We start from the raw sequence: 19,495 nt of genomic DNA, 5'->3' as shown, positions 1-19,495 counted from the left end.
CCATCCGATGAGGGCGGGCGAGGCGAGGGGCAGTGGGCGAGCGGGTGGGGAGGCAGCGCCTGGGAGGGCGGTCCCAACGGTTGAGCTTCCCTGCAGGAGGCGGAGAGCCTTGCTGAGCGATGCATTTTGCTTGAAGGACATTAGGGAGATTTCGAAGTTTTGTTTCTATGTAATGTTTCACTGTAGATGTTTCATCTGCAGATTTTTTTTTAAACAAAATAATCTAACTGTTAATCGTCCTGCACATAGGACTTCCTCAGACTTCTGTGTTCACAGGTGGCGGTGGCTGAGTTCGATTCTGGCCTGAGTCTCAGGCAGACAACCCGTCATGCGCTGAGCTAGAATTTCAGGTTGGTTTTCCGGAGGCTACAGGGACACAGTGACAAGGGTGGTGAGGAAACTCAGGTACAAAACGTTGTTTTTGCCGTAGACAACACTGCCTGCCCTGGACTACGCCTAGGATTTATGATTGGATCTGAATAGCATAGTATAAATTCACAGTTTCTTTACTTAGTTTTACCACGTAGCAGCCATTACTTTTTTTTTTTTTTTTTGTGGTCTAGGACTGTGCTGTCCAGTATGGTGGCCATTAGCCACATGTGGATATTTAACTTCAGATTAATTAAAATTAAATATCACTAAAAACTCAGCTCATCAGTCACACTAGCCACACTTGGAGGGCTGGTAGCCATTTGTGGCTCGTGGCTCCTTCATTGGACAGTACGGGTTTATAGAGCGGTTCCACGCTGCAGAAAGTTCTGGACAGCGCTGGTCTAGAAATTTCCTAATTTGTCCTTTTAAATGGTGGATGAGTTCCTCACAGGGTTCTTTGAGGGCGGATCATTTTATTATGCAGCTTCTCACAATTTTCATCCAGAGCCTATAAAATTTAAATTTTGTAAGCATATTTTACTGTTTGGAGACTGACATATCCTAAAGGGCAGGGATTATGTTCTTCCTCTAGTTCTGCAAGAGCCTTCGGTCGCTAAATTGAATAAATACTTCAATAGCCTGCCAAACGCGGTGCAAGGCCACACCGCTGTCATGTCTGCCGTGACCTCGTGTGTTTTTAAGCAGCTTCTACCCGGTGTATCCAGCGCGTCTTGACGTAACTATGAAGTCCAAGGAGTTACTCTGTCAGTAAAAGGATGGGTAAGTAGATGCCACATCCCTTCTGGCTCTGGTGTCAAATATATATGGACAAACTTGTGCTCTCCTAATCAATTAATTAGGTTAATGATCATGTGGGGACCAGGGAGGGATGAAGTGAGGGAGGAGACTGGCTTCGAGCTTAGTTCTTGAACTTCCATTTGTTCATTCAACAAGCATCAGGTGAGCTCTACATCCTGCCAAACACTGTGCTAGCCACAGGGGAATAAAGAGATGAAAACAAGAAGGTATCTGTCCTCAAACAACTTACAGACACGTGGAGGTTTAGCCTATGTGGTTGATGCAGGGACAGAAATATCACAGGCACTTAGAGGGCACAAAGGAAAGGCAATATACTCAGCTGGGGGAGATCTGGGAGGGCTTCCTGGAGAAGCTGTGCCCTGCCCACAACTATGGGAGCCTCGAGACCAGTGATCTGTTCCAGGAAACGTGTCCGTCTAGGAATGTGAGTGACGTGGAGTTTTCTAGAGAAGCAAGGCATGAGCTGTGTAGTTCATGTGGGTTTGGCTGTTCTGATTCATGTAATTGACCCAAACTGATGGCCAGGCGAGCGTGGCTAGTACCGTTATTCCTGTTCTGAATTGGAGCCAGAGTCGATGCGTTTCAGAACGCTGTCATATGTGAGTTGGAGTGAGTCGAATGCCAAAGAGTGAGGGAGATTCTAAAAACAGCTTTCGCCAACTGTTGCCTTGATTCTACTGTGGATTTTTGGCATGCCTTAGGCGAGCTGCCCATGGCTGTGGGGCTCTAGCTGGAGACGCCCATGGATGGTGTGGGCAGAGGGTTGAGCCAGCTGATCTGCGGCAGCCTGTTGGTTGGGCGTGGGAGTTTGGGGGAAAGAAGTGAAGAAAATGTGCAGAAGACAGAGAGATGAGGCCGGGAACCTGCCTCGGGAACATTCTTACTTGCCAATCTTGTTACCAAACCATGCAAGAAGGACAGGCATTTCTAGCCCGTTCCATGCCAGACAATGGGCTTGTTTATTTATTTGTTTTATTTATTTGTTTTTAAAGGTCTTATTTATTTTTTAGAGAGAGGGGAAGGGAGGGAGAAAGAAATATCGATGTGCTAGAGAAACATCTATCGGTTGCCTCTCGCGTGCCCCCAGCTGGGTACCTGGCCTGTCACCCAGGCATGTGTCCCTACCAGAATCGAACTAGCAACCCTTTGGCTCGCAGGCCAGCACTCAGTTCACCGAGCCATCCCAGTCAGGGCTCGATCCTGGCTTTAAGCATCTGCGGTCATAAGCACTTTGAGGATCTCCCGGTCTACTGGCCTCCCCTCTGAGAAGCAGGAAGTCTTCCCTAAGATTGAGTTGAGATGATGTAGTAGTTTACACCATGGCAGGTCTGCACACTTTGCTTGCTACAATCTGACCATAACCTACCTATTTGGTCTTTTATCCCCCAGTTCTTTATAAATAGCTTCTCCTCCAAATAGGCAAGGGGTCTGTTCTGTGCCCACATTCTGTTCATTTTCACCTTCTTGCTTTTTCAGTTTCTAACTTGCCTCTTTCTGCCTTTCATTTCTCTGCAATACCCAATCTCCTGCACTTCTTTTTCCTTCCTTTAACAAATGTACCCATTGTTCCCATTGTTCAAAACCCAGCTAAAGTCCCACGCAGTCTGTGAAAACTTCCTACCTACTGTAGCTCCCTCCGATTTTTTTCCTTTTTTGGATTTTCATATTTATAGTCCAAATCCTGCTGTTTAACACTGCTGAGGGAGAAGCTGCTGCAGAGGCCACCTCGGGTCTCCATCTTGACCCTTCATTGTCTGTCTCTCTTCTCTTGGAGGAAGACATTGCCTTCTAAACATTTTTTAATTGAAAAGACAAATATGACAACAACATTAAAGGACAGAATGCTCTTTTAATTAGCTTAATACAACAATTTTAAGTATTGCACAATTCCTTTCCCATCATACATATTGTTTTACATTAGCTCATAAACCATTTTATATTTGGTTTTTATTCCCCATTTAACATTATAACCTAAACATGTCCTGTGTCTTTTTTCACAGTTATTGTAACAGAAGCCTAACAGTCTGTCTTGTTACTGTAATGTCGTTTTGTCAAGCCATGCCCCTCCGCGCCCACACTGTACTTTGGGTTGCTGGCTTTGCCTTTTCAAAGAATTATGTATTACTCTTGATTCCATCTCCTCTTAGTGTGGAGCATTTATTCTAACAATGATCCCTTTCTTGTGTTTTATTCTTTCATCTTCTTCAGACACCTCTTCAGTCTGCATGGGTGCTCACTGTTACCTATTCTAAAATATATCCCCCCCCCCGCGCCATTCCCTGTAGCCCCCATTGTTTCCCGGCCAGCTCCAATGTTGATGCGTTGCCTTTCACACACCCCCAACCTGGGACCTGGCTGGCAACCCCAGCATGTGCCCTGCCTGGGGAATTGAACCTGCGACCTTTTGGTTTGCAGGATGATGCCCAACTAACTGAGCCACACCTGTCAGGGCAGAAAGTCTCTCTTTAATGATTGCACATCAAGCCTAAAGAGATTTCCCAGTCCTTCTTGTTTCTGACCTTGACCATTCCCTTCGGAAACTTCCCTCTTGGGCCTGTAGTGACGTCATATTTTGCTTGTTCTCTTCAGCTTTCTCTGCCTTTTGCAGCGACTCCTCTTCAGCTTTTCTGAAATGAAGGTCTTTCTTAAGGGCCTGTTCTCAGCCTTCTTTCCCTTCTCTCCTGTCTTCCCAGGAACAGCCATTAACTCTCACGGCTTAAGCTAATAACTCCGAGCAAATGATTTCCCCGCCTGTATTTTTAGCCCTACCTGCTTCATCTCCGCAGTGGCCGGAGGCCGCTGCACCGCCCGCTGCTGGCGCTCACTGCTCCCCGGTGCTGGCCCAGCCCCTCCTCCCAGCGAACGCTGCTCTCCGGCACTTCTTTCCCCTGTCCAGCCTCTCCAGCCGACTTGGTTTTATCGAGCCTTGTGCGTGGGGCCTCACAACCTCCGAATCGCCTTTTAGTCTTTTCTCTCCTCATATTTCACCAGTGGATTTAACATCTGGAACATGTTTCATCCATTTCCTAATTTCCACTCAAACCCACAGTTTTTAGTTTTAAAAATTTAAATACAAAGTTTGTATGTGTTTGTGTTAAAAATCTAAATGATATCATTTGTATTCATCACGTGTAATAATACTGTAATCAGATGTGTTAATACATAGGGCAAAAAGTGAACATTCCTCTTCATCACACAGAATGTATGATGTATTATACATTACTCTTAATGTATTTATTCTCCAAATGCTCTCCACATACTGTTACGTTTCCCAGTGGATAAACAGATTGTGGTATATCCATTCGGTGGACTACTAGTTAGCAATAGAAAGAAACAAGTCACCGAGACACATAACAGCTTGGATGAATCTCAAAGACATTAGGCTAAGTAAAATAAACCATATACAAAGGGCTACATATTGTGTGATTGCATTTATATGAAATTCTAGGAAAGACAAAGCTATAGAAACAGAAATCAGATCAGGGATGGGGCAGGGGATAGACTGCAAGCTGGCACAAGGGAATTTTTTAGGGCGAAAAAAAAAAGAAGTTCTGTGTCTTGAATGTGGTGATGATTATAAGACTTCACACATTTATCAAAACTCATTGAACTGTACACTCTCACACAGGTAAATTTTCTTCTGGTTGACTTCCTGACTGAATCTACCTGCCTGATTAAGTCTGACTTTAAAAAGAAAGGGGGAGGGGCAAGAAAGAAGGAAAGAAAGGAAGGGAGAAAGTAAAAAGCAAAAGCATATACATATATTTTGAAGTGGAACTTTCTGCACCAGATGATGAGCTGATTTTAAATTTCAACAGATAAGGCCAAATAGTCCTCCAAAATGGCTGCCCCAAAGTACACCTCCACCAGCAGAAGCAGAGAATGCCTATTTTTCCACACTCGGGCACAAATGGATAGTATCAATTTTTAAAAAGTTCTGTCTGTTTGATGATGAAAAAATGTAATAATTCTAGATACTTCAGGCACACACTGTTAAGATCTTGTCCTAATTGCAGTCTCTCTACTTGCAGTCTTCTTTCTCTCCAAGTCACCGTATATATTGTTAATAAGAGTAATCCTTCTTGTGCTTAGTTCTAATAATATCTCGAAAAATTGTTAACGATCGTCCCTTGCCTGCAGAGTGAAATCCGGGCCTTTAGCTAGATATTTGAGCCTTTGCTCTATTCCGGCTTACCTTATCACTCATGTCTACTACTGCCTTATCATTTCTAGTAAAAACATTGGCTCAGATTTCTAGCTTGATGATTCATATTCCTTTTCTAGCTTTATTGAGATATAATTGACATAGAACGTTGTGTAAACTTAAGGTGTCCAATGTTACGATTTGATGATACATGGGTATATTGGGAAATGTTCACCACACTAAAGTTAGTTGACACCTCCTTCACCCCATATAATTACCATTTTGATGTTGTTGTTATGGTAACAGTAAAGCTCTACCCTCTTAGTGACTTTCAAGTATACAATACAGTATCGTTAACTATAATCACCATTGCTGTACCTTAGATCCTCAGAACTTATTTATCTTCTAACTGCAAGTTTGTACCCTTTTTCCAGCATCTCCCCATGTCCCGACTCCTTAGTCACTGACAACCACTACTCCGCTCTCTGTTTCCATGAGTTTGATGTTTTTAGACTCCACATGGAAGCGAGAGCTTACAGTATTTCTTTTTCTGATTGATTTCAGTTAGCACCATGCCTCTAAGATTCATCCATGTTGTAAAAAATGACGTGATCTCCTTCTTTTTCAGAGCTGAATAATATTCCATTATATATACACGTCACAATTTCTTGACCCATTCACTCATCGGCGGACACTTAGGTTGTTTCCGTGTCTCAGCTACTGGGAATAACGTTGCAGTGAACATCGGGGGTGCTGATACTGCTTCGTGATAGTTATTTCCTTTGGATGTGTACCCAGGAGTGGGATTGCAGGATCACATAGTAGTTCTAGTTTTAATATTTTGAAGACCCTCCATACTACTTTCCATGGTTTTTTCTCCTGAATGCATGTCAGAATCCTGGGAAGCATTTTTGTAAATAAAAATTTTTTACAAAGTTTATTGATGAGAGAGAGAGGAGAGAGAGAAACGATGTGAGAGAGAAATATCAATTGTTTGCCTCCCGCACCCACCCTGACTGGGGATTGAACTTGCAACCTAGGTATGTGCCCTGACCAGAAATCACAGCCCCAGCCTTCTGGTGTCTAGGACGATGCTCCCACCAACTGAGCCGCACCGGCCAGGGCTCTGGGGGGCTTTTTAAAGACATGATTGCCAAACCTTCTCTGCAGAGATTTGGATTTAATTGGTCAGAGGTACGGCCTGGGGTGCTTTTTGTTGTCATTTGTTTTGTTTTTTGGCTCCAGATGATTTTATCATGCAGCCAGAGCCATGAGCCGTGTTCCCGCTGACCCATGGTGCACTAGCTGGATAAATCCCGTGCTTTCCTCCCTCGATGTCCTTGTTCGCTCCATCCCTTTGCCTGGAACACCGCCCTGTCCTCCTCCTTGCCTTTCAAATCCTCCTCGTCCTTTAAGAATCCCATGAGGCCCAACTCATTTGCAGCTCCCCCACGAAGTCCCCTGATTCCCCCATCGAACGTGATTTCCCCCTTCTTTGGACATTCTGGACTTCCTTCTGACACCGCGGGCTACTTTGTATCACCGTTATTTTTAAAATTTATTTTTTTAATAAGATTGTCAGTTCTTTGACAACCTGTAGTGAATGAATCTTGCTCACCACTCCGCACCCTGCTCTGTGGGACACGTACTCAGTAGGGGCTCAGTGAATACTTTTTAAATGTTAACTGTGTTCTAGCTTCTTCTTCACTTTGCATAACAGGCACTGCCTGTGCCTGGACCCCCTGCCCCAGATATCCCCATGGCTTGCTGTCACTTTGTTAGTGTGATATTGATAGTCACTTATTTATTTATTGCCCATCTCTTCTCCCTAGAATGTATGCCCCCCAAGAAGAGGCCTTTGTTTTGCTTGCTGTTGTGTCCACGGTGCCCAAGGCAGTGCCTGGCATATAGCACGTGCCCAGGAAATACTTCTTGAGTTTAATGAGTGAACTTTATGGACATTGATCTTATTTTGTGTAATCCTTGTCACGACCGCCAGCAGGCCAGGCGGGCACAGTCAAGCCTGTCTTCAGGTACTTCTCAGGCTCTTACTAGAGTTCTGAGCAGGAATGCGGCAGCTCAGTTGCCACAGGAACGTGGGGCTTGCTTCTCCTCTTCTCACACCTCGTCCTTTGCTTCACTGCTGTAGGCCTCATGTGCTGATCTCATCCCACCTGCAATGTGCGAGAGTTCCTATTCCCTGCAGACGGCACTCCTTGGCTGCCCCTTGGGACCGGACACACCAGCCATTGGCCCGTCCTTTGGGAGGAAGTGAGCCCGGGGCGGTGTGGGCGGGCGATTCCGGCCTCCTGGTGGGGTGTCAGCCTCTTGGCCTCTCAGACCCTTTCCACTATGGGGAGGGTGCAGTTGGGGGAGGCCCGGCGTGGGGCCCTCGCAAGCTGGGACCTGGTTTGTGTCAGTCTGAGGGGGATCCCTGCTATCTCCCCTCCCCAGACCAGACTGTAAGCCTTTTGAGGACCTAGGCTATTTCTCCCCCTCTCCTAGGGGTTGCGTGGTTTACCTGGAAGACAGAAGATGGGGGCTGCGCCTGAGGTGAATAAACTAAACTCTTTGGCTCGTTTCTTTACCTATAAAATGAGAACTGGATGACATAACCTCTAAAATGGCTTCTTTCTATCCCTCCCCCGACAAGCAACAGGTCATGGTAGGTGCTCAGAAGTGTTCCCTTGTTGAATGCCCTAAGGCCTTGACTTCATCCCTCTTCATGTCAGGCGAATGTGTGTGGGTGTGTGGGCATACCCCTGGGGGCATGTATGTGCACATCAGTATAGACATGCACACACATGCACACATACACACCCTACCTGGTACCTCTCACTCTGTCTTGGACTTCTGAGTCAAACAACTCACCAGCTGAACTGTTAGCGCCCCAGGAGACATTTTTGTAAACACCAAAGGAGAATGCTCTAGATCCTAACAGAAGTAATATCAGTTTTATGCCTTCGGAGCTCGGAGACTATGGGACCCTAGGGGTCTCATTTTCCTTGGAAAGTCGGTGACCTTGAGTCATTTCTATTAACTCGAAGTTGTGATTTTTATTTCCCACTGATGCCCTTCTTAATGTCTGAGTCAGCATTTCATTTCCTTGAATTGCCTGAGAAGTGAGAGGGAGCCTCCTTTCCCTGACATCCTGCGTGCCAGTGGAGGTGGGTGCTGACCGCGGGCTGGGGTCGGATCTGAAAGGTTAAGCCTCTTCCCTGGGCGGGTGGATGCTCTGGTTCCAATCAACAAACGCGTAATGAGGGTTTACCCCCCTGCTATGGGGAATCCTAAGCAAGAGGACACCAGCTTCAAACTTCATATTAATTTGTTTGGAGAGGCCTAGCCTAATTTCATAAAAGATAACAGGATGAAACAATGTAGGAATCACCCCAAGATGGTCAAACGAAGTTTTCCCACAATGACTCAGAGAATGAAGAAAAGTGTGCATAAAAGGTCCCAGATCTAGGGCCGTCATATCCAGGGAGCAGACGCGCTGGCGCAGGCGGTGTCTCCGCGTAGCTACTCACCTGGAGTTTGTGAGCTGGAGGGCAAGGCCCGCAAAGTTTTCTGTTCGGGCGGGGGGGGGAGCGGGGAGCGGGGGCGGAGAGGGGGACAGAACTGCTCATGACGTGGAGGCATAATAAAGTACAAATTAGCAATATCAACAAAAGCTCTCTTTAACCTTCATGCTCAATTATCTTCCCTGAAACTAACAGGTAGGTGCTTACAGAAGAATGCCTGAGAAGGGGCTATTACTGCCTAGACGGGTTGAGCTGCAAGGATGGGCCTCCTAGGGGGTGGGGTGAAGCACCACCCGGATTCTTCGGTCGGTCAGTATAGATGATGCGCACTTGTTACTGCCCACCATGGTTTCCCAAGGTTAGGAAGATAGTGTCGCCAGTTCAGGCTTTTAGTACCATGTCTACTGAGTGCACTGTAACAGGATGCAAGCATTCAAACTTGCCAATTCCATGCCGCAAGACCTTTAAGCCACAGAGCGTCTTCAGAGTTAGATGCCTGGCACACAGCAGGTACTTCACAAACATTAGCTCCCTTCTTCGTTTGCCTCATTTCCCTGGGGAACTCTTAACATCCAAACGCTAATCCTTTGACATTTTCTCCACTTCCCCAAAGCGCTGCTTTCTCTAAAAAGGCCTGGACAAAGGCGCTTCTCTCCAGCACCACTTGAATTCGGTTCAACAGGCGCCTTCTGAAGGCCTACTACGTGGGGAGTGTGGGGGCCTCCTGGGGTCGGGAGCGTCTTGTCCCAATGACCCGGACAGGAGGCAGAACCTCTAGACGAGAGAAAGGATGGGTAGGGCTGCGTGCGCGCTTTTCTCACCGCCTCTACTGCCAGCCAGGCTTCTGGGAAGCGAGCCGACCTTTCCTCGGCTTTGTCCCCTCTGCAGCCCCGAAGACGGTCCTATAAACGCAGGCGCCCCGCTCACACCTGCTGCCCCGCACACAATCGAGCAGAGCGAAGCCAGGCGCCGGGGGAGGAGCGAGAGGCCCGCCGCGCTCCGGGCTGGCCAGGTTTCCGGCTCTGACCCCTCTGCCGGGCCTCCTTCCCTCTCTCCGGGCGCCCCCGAGGGCGGAACGCACGGGGCCACCAGGCGGCGGGACCCAGTGTGGGGTGCAGACCGGTGTGGGGTGCGGGCCGTGGCGGCGCCGGCTCCCGGCCGGGCCCAGGCCTCCTGCGTCCCCCCGCGCCCCCTCCCGGGAGGCGGGTCCTGGGGGAGGACCCTGCCTGGCCCCGCGCGGCGCAGCCCCGGCGCATCCAAGCCCAGCGCCCGCCGCCCGGCCACCCCGCAGGCAGGCGCCCGGCCGGCCGGGAGGTGGTGCTCGCCTCCCCGCGCCCGGGCCCGCGCGTTGCCGGGCAGCGATTCCGAGGCTCTGAAGGGGGCGGAGCGGCGAGGCCGGCGTGCGGCTGGCGGCCCCTGTCCGCGGTTCCGGCCCCCGGCCCGCCCCCGCCTCGCCGGCCTCCCTCCGCGCCGGTGCGCGGCGCCCCGTCCCAGCCGCAGCCGCCGCGGCCGCCTCTCCCGGGTCTGAGAGCGCCGAGCCGCGAGGCCGGGCCGGGCGCCGGCCGGGACTGCCGGGGGCGCGGCGCCGACGCCGAGGCGCGGCCATGGACGGGAAGACCCGCGCCGGGGTCGCGCTGGTCCCGGGGCCGAGCGGCCACGGGCCTTCCGCCCGCCGCTGCCGCCGCCCGGGGCTGCTGCTCCCCGGCCTCTGGCTGCTGCTGCTGGCCCGGCCGGCCTCGTGCGCCCCAGGTAAGCACCGCGGAGACCCTCGGGTTGCCGCCGAGACCCTGCCTTCCTTTATTGCTGCTATTTTCAAAATCCTGCTTTCCCCGCCCATACTCTTTTATTCTCCACCGCTCCCTCGCTCTGCTTTCTTGAGATGCTTTTCCATTCTTCTTGGGCCCAGCAAATAAAGGCACGGAGGAAATAAAAGGAGAAAGCTAGCGGATTGTGGCCAATCTTGCTAATCATCTGCAAAGCTGCCCTGTTATCCTCGGAGCCCGAGGCGGGTCTGGTGGCTTCCCCTCCGAATGTGCCTTTATTTTCCCTGCAAAATGCAGGCAGTGGACTTGTATTTGTGCATGGCTATATCATTGTGGTATATTAAATGTTTAGGAATAATACTTTATTGTCGGGCCGAAGCGGGGACATTCGGGGTGTGTGTGTGCTTTGAAACGGTGTTGCATTACTCGGAGTATCCCTGCGGCCCCCAGATGCAGGAAGGCTGGCCGTGTCCCCCAGTGCACCAGGACACAAAGAACATTCAAAGAATATCTCTTGGAAAGCGCCCTGGCCACGGGTCTTTCCAGGGAACTACCTATTGCTTGTACTTCTGCAAAGGCATTAGTACAATAGAGTGTGCAAATATTGTGATTCTTAAGTGTCAAGGCATGAAAGGAGTCAGGGTTGTTTTTATAATAGATGCAGTTTACTGACGGGTCGTCAGCATGGAATTAAGAGCATGATTTATGAAGAAGCACGTAGGCGGGTTTTGTTGTTCAGGAAATGATTTAATTCATATTGCTTCTCTGAAATGTTTATTTGTCCACCCTGAGCATACACACAGGATGGTCTGGAAACCATCTCTGGGCTGACAGGCTGTAAGCCAGTGGTGGCCCCCAGCGTGCACACACTTGACCACTTTGGGGGCAGAAAAGGAACGGACAACTCAGGGTGGACACAGGAGCAAAGACAGAAAGCCATGGAAGCTACTCCAAATCCTCCCTTCTCTTGGGAGCAGGGCCAAAGGACTGCCAAGTGGCTTTGGAAGGAAGTGGAGCACATTTGAAGGTGTCCCTTGGACCTCACTGTTGGAATTATAACCAGGGCCGTGTGGGGGCTGGTCCAGTAGAAGCCCAGGGGGAGACTTCAGAAATCGTAGAATGGAACCACTCCTTTTGCTGAAGAGGAAACTAACCGAGAAAAGTGACTTGCTCAAGGTCACAGGCTAGTTTGTGCAGTTACCGTTTTTCAGTTCTCCCCGCTGCCCTGACCCGTAGACATGCACATACGTGAGGGCCCCCCAAAGCTTCCCCACAGCTGGGGGGACCCCTGCCTCAGAAGGACACATCAGAGCTGGGGCTGCAAAATGGGCCCCTTCCCAGGAGAAATCGAGAGCACAAGCAACTTTGCCTAATGTAGCGCCTCAGGGCTCGGTTCTGCTCCTTGCCTGTGGCAACCCTGTGTGTCCAGAGAAGAGAGGAGGCCCTGGGCTTTCTGTGAGAAGAGATCATTGTGAAGGCTGCCCTTGGCTTTAGGTGACAAAGAACGCCCACCTGATACTGATGTAGTCATCAGCTGAGGGCCAGGCAAACTAATCATTTCCCTTTACTGACTGCTGCATGTGTGCACAGCGCTACATTTTATATACAAGACCCAGTCTCCTTGTGGGTTAGGCATCGCTGCTCCCATTTTATAGATGAGGAAACTAATGCTGCAGGAGTTTAGGTTAGTTTGACTCCAAGCTCTTTGCACTTAACCTCTGTACAGCTTCCCCGTGCGAATGTTGCCATCCTGGATATATTGCAGAGGTGGCGAAAGTAAGTAATTCTTTTGATAAATCTCATATCAGTAGGGAAGCTGTTGGTTCTGTCCTTCCATAACTTTATCTTCTTTAGAAATCTGTTCCCGTTTTGCCTCAACCCACAATACAAATACAGGCAGACCCTGTTTGATTGCACGTGGCTTTATTGTGCTTCACAGGTGTTGCATTTTTTTTTTTTTTTTTTTTTTACAAATTGAAGGTAAGGCCCTCCACCAGCCAAAAGATTACGACTGCCTTTATTATGGTGGCCTGAAGGCGACCAAGGCCTCAGTATCTCCAAGGTCTACCTGAATTCCACCTGGAGATATGAAACGAATTATATGCCCACTCTAGAGCTGACATCGCAGAAGCAGAGACCTCATCCTTTCATTGCTGTGTGCGTTGGCCTCCTCGGGTTCACGCAGCTGCGTCTAGGCTGGGTGTAGATTAGGAAGCAGCTGTCTTCAAGAATCCAATTGGAAACACAAAGCTGCGCACAAGCAAGCGCAGAACCCTGCGTGGACTGTTGCCGGCCGGGAAGACAGTGAGTTGAAAGTGTTCTAGGGAAGACCTGTCAAAGGCCCCTGCTCTACTTCGTGGTGGCTGTGAGGAGGGTGTTGGTGAAGGGTGGCTTCCTGATGCATGGCGCCTGGTGTTTGATCTGGGAAGAGGTTGCGTTTCGGTTGTTTGTCCTTGGTCTACTGTCTGTGCCACTCAGACCCTCTGGCTCCCTGTCCGGAATGTTGTATTTTCACCCTCAGAGCGGGGATGGGGGAGGCTTTGCTGGATGCTGACATGGAGGTTCTCTCTAAAGAGTAAGTGGTATTAGTCAGGACATGGTGTGTCTGAAACCTGTTTTGGGTTTCTAAGTTAGATACCAGGCCCTGCGGTGGTCCTCCGAAAACTACCTGCCCCTTCAGGAGGTTTCTCTTTCCTTGTTAAACTTCTGTTAAATGGAGTCCACTCTCAGACTTTATTTAAATTTCTATGATTTATCGATTTCTTGTCTATTTCTATTTCATTCAGCATTTTGAACGTGCCCATTTTTGTTTAAACATTTGCAAGTGTGGTCTTGACTGTCCACTGTCATGGAAACAATTTGTAATACTTAGGACTTGCTTTGAAATGTTGTGCTTTTAGTAAAAGGAGATCTTACACCCACGATGTAAAAGGAAAGAATTGTGTCCATTTCTTCATCGTGTTCAGGGATGAATATTTGTCAAAATAATAGTTATCATGGAACTGAGAACTTTGCAAATAATTTGGAAAGTAGAGAAAATAAGCACCCGTACTCCCGCAACCCAGAGATAACACTGTAAATAGTTTTTTCTTCGTTGACATTAAAAAGAAATGAAAATTCAATCACATGCACGGTTGTATTAACTTTTTTCCACTCAGTATTTAACTTGAGCATTTCCCTATTGTTTGGAAACACAGTTTTTCATCCTAGTAGTAACTTAACTATTTCTTTATTATTTCCAGCTTTTATGGCTATTATAAATAATGCTATGATGAATAGTTTTGTAGGTAAGGCTTTGCCTAAGCCTTTTGTCTAAAAGGCTTTGTATGTGGGTTGTTTAAAAAAAAAAAAAAATTTCTAGAAGGGAAATTACAGTGTAACTTAAATCTAAGGCCCACCAGGCTGGATCTTGGCATGTTTTGGTCAGTATGGTAGGTGCCTAGTAGTGGTTATTAGTAAGTGGTTATTGATGGAATCAACTTTTTATATGAAGCTGTAATGCTGAAATAAACCCTAGCACTTTCTGTGGTAGCCTGATTCACAGCATCATCACTATCATTGGATGTTATTAATGCTTTTAAAATCCATGTTAAGTAAAATTTTAATACATTGCTTTACTTTTGAGTTGAATATTTGTTTATTTTGTATTTGTAGTCCATGAATATTTCTTTTTTGCTCATGTATCTGTTGTGGTATGTATATTTAAATCTTTCTTTTTATGTCATGGATAGCAAACTTTTTTTTCCTCCTATGTGTTACATTTTCCCCTTCCAATGGAGTTTTTAAAAACATTTATATAATTTTGAAATTCAGAAGTTTTTAATTATTTTGATTAGCCAAATTAGCTGTTTTGTTTTTCTTTCTGTAGTTTTTTTCATTGCATTTATACTTACGGCAGGTTAAGTTTTTATCTTACTTGATGTGCTCTTTCATTCTTAGCCATTTTGAGGTGAATATTTGTTGTGCTTTTAAAGTGGTTTAGTATCCTATAAACAAAGACCAAGATAAATGTTTCAAAAGTGTGATCCCTTGACCTCCTGCATCATCAGCTTGGGGATGGGGGTGTCGCTTGTTAAGAATTTAGATTTCTGGGGCTAACCCTTGACCCACATTAGAATTTTTGCTGGGGGTGCCTGGGAATCTTCATTTTTAACACGTTCACGGCTGATTTGAAGGCACTTTAAACTTTGGAACCGCTGCTCCAGGTACTGTGAATCCAGTGACTGAAAATTTAATAGCATCTTAGGGGTATGCCACTTAATATCTTGCAATTCTCTTTCCATTGTTAGAACAGTCGATTTAAAGTAGTGACATTGAACCATTTATTTTCGTTATATCTTGTTTGCTTGGTTTTCTTTGGGTTGGGAATCAAAGAACAGAGAAGACTTCATTTGAAATTCTCACTCCCGTTCCCTTGGGAACAGCTGTCACAGCCTTTGTCAGGAAATGCCTCACTTAAGCCCGAAAACAGAACCCAGCCAGGGTGTTGTTAAAAGTCACCGGGGACCTGGGAGCCTCAGGTTCTCTCTCCGTGCCCTGGGTGCTAGAGGCAGCTAATTACTGTAATTATCCTCACGCTAGCTTGATTTTCGCAGATAGGAAGATGCTGTTCTAACTGATCTAATGTGTTGCCAAGTGGTGACCACCCACCTTCCAGCTGCAGCTCCCAGGGGCAGGGTTTCTCTTTCACACGCCTCGGCAGCGTGGCGTGTTGGGAAGCACGTTGAACTGTGAGCTAGCCAACCTGGGTGTGCTCTTTGCTGCTGCTCACTGGCTTCGTGGACAAGTTACCTGGTCTTGGGTTTCTTCATCGGTGTAAGGAGGGGTCTCCGTGGTGGCCACCAAGTTCTCTTTCATCTCTTACGTTTCAAGCCCACGTGTTGGCTGCCTGGGAATGGACTTGTCATAGAGCATAACTGTCCTGTGTGGACTGAAGTTTGCGTGAGTGTTGCGATGTCACTGTCCTGGCCATGGTCTAGCCCAGGGACCAGCAGAAAGACCGTCCACTCTCACCGTTGCATTCGCTTCTTTTTAATAAACCCTCCTCTACGCTCCCTCCTGCATTCCCACTCCCAGGACACCTACTTGGCTCTCTCTCAACCTTTCTTTTTGCCTCCTCCCTTTCCCCCTGACGCCCCCGTCCTGCTTGGCAGTGCATCAGGCATGCTTGTCTGTGGTGGGCGGCTTCAGGCATTGCTTCTCCTCCTCAGTGAAAGCCTCACCTTGGCTGCTGAAAGTGTGGTCAACAGACCCGCAGCATCATCGCACCCTGGGAGCTTGTCAGCCCTGCAGAATCCCAGGCTGCACCCCAGACCTTCTCGCTCTGCATTTCACAAGGCCCTCGGGTAATTTTGCATGTGCCCCTGAAGTTTGAGAAGCACTGAACTGAGAGGTAATGCCTCTGGTTGCAACCTCCTGGGAGTAAGCGGCGCTGGATTGCTGGGGCCCCAGCCGCCGGGTCTGCTCTGAAGCCAGTCCAGATCCTCAGAGACCTGGAGATACATCCTCTGTTGGGAGTGTCCGAATCTGTGCGGATGGTGTGCAAGAGCCCCATTCCACTTGACCAGGCAACTTCAGAACGGAATAGTTTTCTAGACCGGCCCTGATTCCTAACTCATTCATTCATTATGGACATTTGACTGCTTGTTAAAATGCTGAAATGCTGCCACACCAGTTGGTAAATAGCTGCTATACTGAGCATCTTGCATCTGCTTAAATTCCTTGGGCCTTCATGCCCTCCCTCAGGATTCTTCTCCTAGGACCCCCCACCCCCTGAGTCATCCCAAGATCCAGCAACCGACGGGTTAATGCTCAGCCAGCAGGAACCTCAGGACTCCGCTCTAGAACAGCACCCCTTCCTGCTGGTCTGCGCGTGTGCCTACCTGTTGTGTGCTGTGTTGAATATCACCAGTAACTCCACCCATCCACCCACCCATCCACCCACCCACCCACCCATCCACCCACCCATCCATCCACCCACCCATCCATCCATCCATCCCTCCATCCACCCACCCATCCATCCATCCCTCCATCCCAGATACAGCACTTTAAAAAAAGCCTGTTAAATGTATGAGGATGGTAGTTAAAGTCATAGGCTCTGGGACGCCCTACCGAGGGAGAGCTTGTAGCTGGAAGAGAAGAAGGCCAAGGACAGAGGCCCAGGAAACTAATACTGAGGCCAGGGGAAGAGCGGGAAGAGCGGGAAGAGCAGGAAGAGCCCACAAAGGAAACTGACTGTCCTGACAAAGTGGTGTCATGAAACCCGGGGGAGGGGAGCCCTTCTCGTTAGGTGGTTGTCATACCATGTCTTCTGCTGCTGCACGAAACTGTTCCTCAAAGGGTGGTGTGCGGGCTACTCGACCAGAACCACCGGCGGTTCTTGGTCAGGGTCAAGCTAGACCCAAGCTACTGCATCAGGGGCTGTCCGGGTTTTGTAGTTGCGAAATGCTCACTAAAGTCCTCTGGTGAGTCTTGCGCCTGGTGGGGTTTTGGTCACTCCTGCAACTTAAAGGTGGAATGGAGGTTTTAGAAACATGTTATAGACGTGATCATGTTTATAGGCTTCAAGGAAGAATCAGTAAAGATTGGGTGGCTGAAAATTTAAGAAAGAGCAGAAGTAGCTGATGGATAATTCGCCCAAAGTGAGGACGTTCGTGTGGGCATAAGCAGGACCTGGGGGAGAGAGTGTCGGGAGAAGGAACTGGAGCGACTGGTGGGAGGGAGGCTGGGAGCGAGGTCCCAGGCAGGGGGAGACCTATAGGGAGGCCAGGGCATCCGCCTTGCGATTTTTGTCCTGCAGCGCCTGACATTTCAAGTGTGGCCAGGGAAGGCGGGCGATGGGCTGAGTCGGGGCGGGGATCCTGGCACACGTGCGGCGAGGAGCCGAGGGAGGCTGCGGGATCTGGCGAGACACGGTGTGGGTGCTGTGGTCCGGAATTTGGCTGGATGAGGATGGACCAGAAGCAGTGGGTGAGCAGCGAGGGGGGCCGGGAGCTGGGGGAATCGGTGGTGCTGGCATTTGAGGCTTCAGAACGGGTCAGCTCTGGGTTCGGGCTTGGTTAATGACCCGGGGCAGGGTGTAGCCACGGGAGGCGATGTTGCAGTGGAATGTGGAGGGCGGTTTTTGGGTGTTGGGTTTGCCATGAGTGTGGTAGGAAGGCCTGTGAGCGGGACACCAAATCCTCAGTGAATGAAGGGAAGTGACCCAAAGACCACTACCGATAGGGGAGGCGATCTCTTTATTCTGTCCACTTTTCTCTGTCATCCTCACAGCTCCCGCCTTCACCGAGGCCCCTACCGTCATTCCTGCGGGTTTTGGACATGGCCCCCATTTCTGCACTTGCTCCATCCCCTTCATCCTGCACCTTCCGCTGGAGGCTTCTTCTAGACACACACCTGCGCCGTCGCTTCCCTCTTGCTCAGGCATCTGCACTGGCTGCCCCTGGTTCCCTCGATGCTCCAAGTCTCAGTCCACAGCCTGTGCCCTTACGGGACAGGCTGGGAGTGGGACCTGGCTGTAAGGGGCTTGTGAGAAAATTGCCCACAGTGGGTGCAGACTATTCAAAATATTGGTGCTGAAGGGGCCCCACAAGACAGGGGAAGGGACGTGATTTGAAGATGAGGTTTTGCCCTCCTCAGATCGAGGGCCAGCAGCAGAGACGTGTCATTTTTCAACCCCAGGGTGTGCTTCGCGGTGACAGACGAGCAGCTCTCAGAGGGCCACCTGCTGCTGCGTTTGGCCCAGCAGTGAACTAAGGCAGTAAGTTAGAGGGTGGAAAAAGAGGGGGTGCTAAGCCAGGGCCACCTGTGCAGGTGAGGGAGTAGAGAGGAGTGAGCCACCGTGGGGTGGGGCTGGCGGAGACAGCTGTTGCCAGAGAGGGAGGCAGTGAGGACTGAGGGAAGAAGCCTCAGGGATTTGGAGGGGCCGGGGCCGGGGCCGGGGCCCGGGCCGGGCAGGAGCGGAGGGGCTCCGTTTAGAGAGGGGCAAGACAGAAGGAGACCGAGGAGGCTCAATCTGGGGACGGGCTGTGAGGCGTGGTGACTTCACGGAGAGTGGGAGACGAGGCTGTCTTTTGCGAGGCGGACTTGGGAGCCTGGGAAAAACGCAGCTGGTTTCCAGAGGAAATTGAGAAGCGGCGACTGAACGAACAGCCGGGCCGTGCCACGGCCTGGCTGAAGGTGGAAGGTCTGACCGTTGCTCTCTGCTCATCCCCTTGGCAGCCCTGGGTGGCCTGAGCCGTGGCAGAATATGAGCAGGTGACAGTGGTCCTGGGTCCCTGCCGGGATGGGCTTGTCGGGGCAGGGAGGGCAAGGGCCTTGAAGGCTCTTCCTCCTGGGGTTTGGAAGGCAGTTCACAGTGCAGCGGAGCCACTGGGAAGCCCTCCTTGCTTCCTGCTTGGTTCTGTTGTGTCCTGTGCGGACCTGTGGAGGGAAGCCCCCTCTGCTACTGTTTTGGGTGCTGGGATTCACTGTGGAGCCAGGCAGCCTGCAGGGCTGCTTGAAAGCCCTGAGTAAATACCGCTGGGAAGCTTTCAAAGGGGGAAGCCTCAGACATCCCAGACAAGCCACCTTCGAAGCCAGCTTCTAGGGGAACTTGGGCAGGGCCCAGGAGACAGGTGAGAACTGGTGGGGGGTCGTGAGGCCGTTGCTGCTTCGGGTGCGGCCGAGGACCAGCAGCTCAGCGCCCCCCGGGCCAGTTACAAAGGCCGATGCTGAGGTTCCGCCCCAGTATCTTCCTTGGAAGAGCATCTCCCGGTGATTTGTGTGCACACTAAGGGCTGAGAGGCCCCGGCAGGCCTGGGCAGTCTCTCCTTGAGGGTCGGTGCGTTTCAAAGATTTTTGGTTGTTCCCTAATTAGAGGGTTGAAAAATTCA

General features: G+C 49.7%; 1 protein-coding gene across 1 annotated transcript in view; it reads left to right on the top strand.

Moving 5' to 3' along the window:
* Positions 1 to 10,463: 10,463 nt before the first annotated feature.
* The window catches only part of KIAA1549 (KIAA1549 ortholog), a 108,889-nt gene continuing 99,857 nt past the window's right edge, over positions 10,464 to 19,495 (top strand). The window contains exons 1-2 of the mRNA XM_054564063.1: positions 10,464 to 10,608; positions 18,240 to 18,244. Of these exons, the coding sequence (XP_054420038.1) occupies positions 10,464 to 10,608; positions 18,240 to 18,244 (150 nt within the window). The remainder of the gene's footprint in view (positions 10,609 to 18,239; positions 18,245 to 19,495) is intronic.

The sequence above is a fragment of the Pteronotus mesoamericanus genome, unplaced genomic scaffold (genome assembly GCF_021234165.1).
Source record: "Pteronotus mesoamericanus isolate MK-2021 breed Mesoamerican mustached bat unplaced genomic scaffold, CSHL_Meso_final scaffold_85, whole genome shotgun sequence".
Classification (NCBI taxonomy): Eukaryota; Metazoa; Chordata; class Mammalia; order Chiroptera; family Mormoopidae; genus Pteronotus; species Pteronotus mesoamericanus.
This window is presented reverse-complemented; position numbering and strand designations above follow the sequence as displayed.